At 48.3% G+C, this 6,672-nt stretch overlaps 1 protein-coding gene across 6 annotated transcripts in view; it reads left to right on the top strand.

Annotated features, from left to right (window-relative positions):
• The window catches only part of LOC125990264 (uncharacterized), a 7,852-nt gene extending 4,306 nt beyond the window's left edge, over positions 1-3,546 (top strand). For 4 of the 6 annotated variants that reach the window (XM_068652530.1, XM_068652527.1, XM_068652534.1 and 1 more), the window contains 8 exons: positions 1-355; positions 896-1,177; positions 1,280-1,542; positions 1,697-1,802; positions 1,920-2,047; positions 2,191-2,287; positions 2,375-2,554; positions 2,638-3,546. The exon at positions 1-355 is cut by the window's left edge. In XM_068652530.1, the coding sequence (XP_068508631.1) occupies positions 1-355; positions 896-1,177; positions 1,280-1,542; positions 1,697-1,802; positions 1,920-2,047; positions 2,191-2,287; positions 2,375-2,554; positions 2,638-2,891 (1,665 nt within the window). In that variant the 3' untranslated portion in view covers positions 2,892-3,546. Of the gene's footprint in view, positions 386-895; positions 1,178-1,279; positions 1,543-1,696; positions 1,803-1,919; positions 2,048-2,190; positions 2,288-2,374; positions 2,555-2,637 lie in introns of all 6 variants that reach the window. The other 2 variants (XM_068652531.1, XM_068652536.1) reach the window with 2 other exon arrangements.
• The last annotated feature ends 3,126 nt before the right edge of the window (positions 3,547-6,672 follow it).

Below are 6,672 nucleotides of genomic sequence, written 5' to 3'. Positions count from 1 at the left end.
GAGCTGAAGGCAGGTCAGGAGGCTGGTCAGACGTCCTTGGCAGAGCTGAAGGCGGGTCAGACGGCCTTGGCAGAGCTGAAGGCAGAGCTGAAGGCATTGGGAGAGCTGAAGGCGGGTCAGGAGGCTGGTCAGGAGGCATTGGCAGAGCTGAAGGCAAGTCACACCACGATTTTCAGTGACCTGGAGAAGAGTCAGACGGCCTTGGCAGAGCTGAAGGCAGGTCACACCACGATTTTCAGCGACCTGGAGAAGAGTCAGACGTCCTTGGCAGAGCTGAAGGCAGGTCAGACGGCCTTGGCAGAGCTGAAGGCGGGTCAGGAGGCCGGTCAGGAGGCATTGGCAGAGCTGAAGGCAGGTCAGGCGGCCTTGGCAGAGCTGAAGGCAGGTCAGGAGGCTGGTCGGACGGCATTGGCAGAGCTGAAGGCGGGTCAGGAGGCCGGTCAGGAGGCATTGGCAGAGCTGAAGGCGGGTCAGGAGGCCGGTCAGGAGGCATTGGCAGACCTGAAGGCAGGTCAGGAGGCTGGTCAGACGGCCTTGGCAGAGCTGAAGGCAGGTCAGGAGGCTGGTCAGACAGCATTGGCAGAGCTGAAGGCAGGTCAGACGGCCTTGGCAGAGCTGAAGGCGGGTCAGGAGGCAGGTCAGGAGGCATTGGTAGAGCTGAAGGCGGGTCAGGAGGCCGGTCAAGAGGCATTGACAGAGTTGAAGGCAGAGCTGAAGGAAGGTCAGATGGCCTTGGCAGAGCTGAAGGCAGAGCTGAAGGCAGGTCAGACGTCCTTGGCAGAGCTGAAGGCAGGTCAGATGGCATTAGGAGAGCTGAAGGCGGGTCAGGAGGCCGGTCAGGAGGCATTGGCAGAGCTGAAGGCGGGTCAGGAGGCCGGTCAGGAGGCATTGGCAGAGCTGAAGGAAGGTCAGAAGGAAGGTCAGACGGCGTTGGCAGAGCTGAAGGCAGGTCAGACGGAAGTGGCACAGCTGAAGGTGGGTCAGGAGGCCGGTCAGGAGGCATTGGCAGAGCTGAAGCTGGGTCAGGAGGCTGGTCAGACGGCCTTGGCAGAGCTGAAGGCAGGTCAGGAGGCTGGTCGGACGGCATTGGCAGAGCTGAAGGCAGGTCAGACGGCCTTGGCAGAGCTGAAGGCGGGTCAGGAGGCCGGTCAGGAGGCATTGGCAGAGCTGAAGGCAGGTCAGATGGCATTGGGAGAGCTGAAGGCGGGTCAGGAGGCCGGTCAGGAGGCATTGGCAGAGCTGAAGGCGGGTCAGGAGGCCGGTCAGGAGGCATTGGCAGAGCTGAAGGAAGGTCAGAAGGAAGGTCAGACGGCGTTGGCAGAGCTGAAGGCAGGTCAGACGGAAGTGGCACAGCTGAAGGTGGGTCAGGAGGCCGGTCAGGAGGCATTGGCACAGCTGAAGGTGGGTCAGGAGGCTGGTCAGACGGCCTTGGCAGAGCTGAAGGCAGGTCAGGAGGCTGGTCAGACGGCATTGCGCAGCAACAAAGGCCTTCTGAATCAGATACTGAAAGACCTGGAGACGGACTACAAGAGCATGTCTCAGGTGAGGTGGACCTTTCAGGACTTAACATCCCTCCCTCTTCTTCCACACAAACTACTATCTCCTTTGAATAAGAACAAAAGTATTGTTGAAGGATGCAAACCAAGTGTCCCAGTTGGAGATCTCATTTCAGTTCTTTCAAACGCTTGGTGCGCAGGAGCTGTCACAAGAGAAGAAGGAGTTACACGACGTCAGTGGGGCTTTGTCCAGCCTGCGGCAGAAGGTGGTGGATCAGCCCACACTTCACAGGGAACTACTCCAAGGTAGCTCGCGAGCGAGCGTGTCCAGTTGGTTTAAAGCGGGCGTCTCTTTTGCGCTCTCACGTGTTTGTTTGTTTGTTTGTTTGTTTGTTTGTTTGTTTGTTTGTTTGTTTGCTTCAGGTCTCATGCCCAGAGACTGCAGTGACATCAAGGCGGCGGGAAAGTCAACTGGAGTCTATATGCTCTTTAGCGGGTCCAACAGCTTCAAGGCTTACTGCAACATGTGGCAGGACGGGGGAGGCTGGACCGTAAGTGCTTGCAAACAAACACCCCAGAGTTCCCCTCGTGAAGCCTTCCCCAATAAAGTTGGCACTTTTCTTCAACGCTGAACGTCCAGTTGGCCAGTCATGCTCGTTTGCTTCGCTGATGGTGTGCGTGTGTGCGTTTGCAGGTGATCCAGAGGAGAAGGGACGGCACAGTCGACTTCTTTCGGGGTTGGGACGACTACCGCGAGGGCTTCGGAGACCTCACCGGAGGGCACTGGCTCGGTCTGAAACCAAGACATCCTTCTTGTCACGCCTTTGTGGTTCGCGAGACGTGACGTTGCCGCCGCCGCCGCCTTTGCGTGTTGGCAGGCCTGCGGAACATCCACGCTCTGACGGCCTCGGGCGCTTACCAGTTGCGGATCGACTTCACCGCATCCGACGGCCGCAAGTACTACGCTCGCTACGACGACTTCTCGGTGGGCCGGAACTCGCGGGACCCCGAGAACGACGGCTACCCGCTGCTTGTGAGCGGCTACTCTGGAGACGCAGGTAGCGACTCCCGCCGGGGGTGAGGGGGGGGGCACACCTGCGCCCCCTGCGCGTGCTCAAAAGCGAGTTTGTGTGCTTTGCAGGCGATCGATTGTCTGGACATTCTGGGATGAAGTTCACCACCAAGGACCGCGACCGAGACACGTGGAATAATGGCAATTGCGCCTACCGCTGGAAGGGCGCTTGGTGGTACGAACAGTGTTACTGGTCCAGTCTGAACGGGCTGTACAAGGAAAGCGGCACCTGCGACGGTACCAATGCAGTCTGGCTTTATTTGGGGGATCAGACGGAGAGCTGCCTGAGATTCGTGGAGATGAAGATCCGGCCCAGAAAGTGAGCCCGGGCGGGAACGGCATCCCCGTGGGACCACGTGGGTGCTGCCCGACGTCACCCATTTGCGCAGTTCCTCAAAAGGATGAATTATTAAAGGGCAGTTTGGCGCTGTTGTAGTTCCAAATTTCACCAGCAGACGGTGCCAAATTTAGACTGACGTGACATAGTAAAAACGTCGTTCGATTAGTCGAAGTTATTGACTCGGGAAACACAACCTGTTTTGAATGATACGCGCGCGCGCACACACACACACACACACACACACACACACACACACACACACACACACACACACACACACACACACACTCACTCACTCACTCTTGGATCATTTTAGGATGTTTTGCTTTGCTCATAACCATTGTTTCGTTAGGTGGCGTTGAATATTGAGTTAGGTTTCATTTTCTTCCTTTTTGCGTTGTTTCACTTGAATATTTTCAAACATGGTTTATTGCTGTTGATGTCACCAGGTTGGATGGATGGATGGATGGTTGGATGGATGGATGGATGGATGGATGGATGGATGGATGGATCATCAACATGTATTCAATATGGATGTTTTATTCATACATGAATGTATTCTCACGTGAGTAAGGACTGTTAAAGTAATCATCGTGTAGTTATGTTGTGTGGAATATTTAATTAAAAGTGTTTCAGGAGCTAAGTTTCATTTTCTTTTCTTTTCTTTTCTTTTTTGGAACCAAAATTTGGATTCTGGGAACGAGGCCAACTGCTTAATGACTCCACCCATTCCAGCAATTTATTTACACCCTCAGTCTCCTTTTTGTCCCCTCCCTTTACGAAGGTTGAGTTTTACAATCCAAAGAGGTTTGCGCCGGCATCATTTTCGCTTGAATGGCAAATGGCGAGTGGAATTGTCGTCGTTTGTACAAACAGTTGAGATGTCTCGCAAACTTTCTCTTGATAATCCTTTGATTTGATGATTGATTGTTTTTGTTTTTTTCCACGTATATTTTACGATGTGGAGCGTGGTTCATCTATATTCAATAATGAAAGCTTAAAATTTCCTTAACACAGTCATACTTTGAGCCGTTCAGTTCTGAGTGAAGACAGATATACCATCGGAATGAGCCAGACCTGGTCAGAAGTAGTTACCTTAAACCAGGGGTCTCAAAGTCCAGTCGTCGGGGGCCGCATTCCTACATGTTTTCCAAGTTTCCCTCGTTAACACACCTGATTCAGTTATCAGGCTCCTGCAGAACGTGAGGATGAACTGATCATTTGAATCAGGTGTGTTTAACGAGGGAAACTTGGAAAACATGTAGGAATGCGGCCCATGACGACTGGACTTTGAGACCCCTGCCTTAAACTCAGCTCGTGCGCTAGTGTCAATGAACTCATTCCTGCGGTGGTTTCAATAAAGACGGCTTAACCCAACCGAGAGTTACCAAATTGCACCTCATCCCTTAGGGCAGGGTTATCAAACTCTTTTTTTTTTTTTTTTTTTTTTAATTTGCGCAGGCCACATTGTAGTCAGAACTTCTTTCGGGTTGGCCATTATGGCTGTCAACCCAAATCAATGTATGAGCACCTCATATGATATATACAGTCAAAGCTCCAAAACAAACTGACAGTCAAACCTCGGTTTTCAAACGTCTCGGTTCCCGACCAAATCGGAATTCGAACAAAAAATTCGAGATGTTTTTTTTTTTTTGCTTCGATTGTCGAACCTCGCGAGATGAGCCGTGAGGACCCGAGAAAACCTGACCGAGCGGCCCGGATGCCCACTGACTCCGTTGTTATTGCATTTTCGTTACTTTGAGGATTCTATTAACCCGTAATCATGCCTCCAAAGGAAGCAAGTGGGAGCAATAAAGCTATCCTAAAACACAAAGACACTCTTAAAGCAATGCGACAGTGAGCGCCCGGCCGGCGCGCTGCGGGCGGTTGCGCGATCGGACCAAATGAAGTTCCCTGCGCACTGAGGTCCACTTCGATTTTGGAAAGTACATCAGGACTTTCAAAATATTTTCTAAATTTCAGCGACGGCTCTGTCACAATAATGCGACCAGCGCGGTGCAGTTGCGCGATCGGCGACGCGCTAGGGTTGCGCGTATGGCGGTGCGCTGCAGTTGCGCAATCGGTCAAAAAGGCGCAAATGAAAAAATGCTTAAACAAGGCGGGGTTTTTTTTGTCTTGGAATGGATTAATTTTTTTCTCCATTATTTGTAATGAGGAAAAAAAGATTCGGAATTCGACCGATTCGCTTCTCGAATCCCCTTCCAGAACGGATTGTGGTCGAAAAACCGAGGCTTGACTGTAAGTCGTTTTCAAATCAGACGAGTAAAAACTGGTCAAATATAAAAAAAAAAAAAAAAAAAAGGGGTATTAAAAGTGAAGATAATTTGCAATTCGAGTAATGACACAGGAATTTGATGCCACGTAAAATAATGTGGCGGGCCGTATCTGGCCCCCGGCCAGGCCTTGAGTTTGATACCTGTGCCTTAGGGTGAGAGAGTCGCTGTAAAAAGAACGCCGTGGTCACTCTGACGCCGTGTCTCGACAGTCGTGACTCGGCGCGGGCGTCGGATGACTTTGGGGTTCTAAATAGATGAAATGGATTCTTTTCCAATTGCTTTCTGAGAAGCACTGTAAAAAATGTACCGTAAAATTGACAGGACTTAACCAGTGACTTACTGTAAAAGGGGTAGAGTGAGATAAGCCTAGGCTTCCTTCTACTCCCTTTTGAACAAGTAAGATTTTTTTTATGATAAAGTGAAAATTTATAACGCAATGTTTTTTTTTTTTTTTCCCTTTTCTTTCTTCTCTATTGTACTATGGTGTTATTATTTTCAGTATTTTTTTACTTTCTTTTCTTGTATTTCATCAAATGTTCGAAATAAACAAGAAAAAAAAAATTACTATAAAAGCATTTTACAGTAGATGTACTGTATTCCCATTTACAGTATTGGTGTAGTTACTGTAAAGCAAAAACCAGTTATATACTGTGATTTCGGTTGTATTTACAGTATTAGATATTTTAACCGTATACTAAATAACAGTTGCATACTGTGATTTCAGTTGCATTGACAGTATTAGTTGTTTAACTGTATACTAAATAACATTCAAATACTGTGATTTCAGTTCGATTTACAGTATTAGATGATTTAACTGTATATAAAATACCAATTAAATACTGTGATTCCAGTTGCGTTTACGGTATTAGTTGTTTAACTGTATACAAAATAACATTTAAATACTGTGAGTTCAGTTGTATTTACACTATTAGATGTCTTACCTGTATACTAAACAACAATTAAAAACTGTGATTTCAGTTGTATTAGTTGTTTAACTGCAGAACAAATATCAATTAAATACTGCGATTTCAGTTGCATTTAAATGACTGGTTTATTTACTGTACAAACAAATGAAGCAGCCATTTTTTAACGGTATTGTATATGGCAATGCAGTACTATTAACTAGCAGGTAATCATTGTAAATTAAGTTTCTCCCGCGCGGAGCAGAAAAATACTAAATAACGACACAATAACGACCGTCGTACTGTCTCTGCTATTGCTTCAGTCAGTTTAAAAAAAAAAAAAAAAAAAAAAAAGACCATCTGGTCAGTTAAAGTTACTGCTATCACAAGATAGCTAACAGTTAACGTTACCTGTGGCTAGCTCTGTCTGCCCTCTCTCTCAAGATCGAAAAGCAGCGCTCTCTCGGAGCCGTTTTCGCTGCCAAACTGAAACAAATGAACACAGACGACGCAAACACATAGAAACGCAACAACGATAAAAAAAACACAGCACAAGACAAAGCCT

This window comes from Syngnathus scovelli, chromosome 1 (assembly GCF_024217435.2).
Source record: "Syngnathus scovelli strain Florida chromosome 1, RoL_Ssco_1.2, whole genome shotgun sequence".
NCBI classification, from domain to species: domain Eukaryota; kingdom Metazoa; phylum Chordata; class Actinopteri; order Syngnathiformes; family Syngnathidae; genus Syngnathus; species Syngnathus scovelli.
The sequence above is the reverse complement of the archived record's forward strand: the minus strand, read 5'-3'. Positions and strand labels throughout refer to the sequence as shown.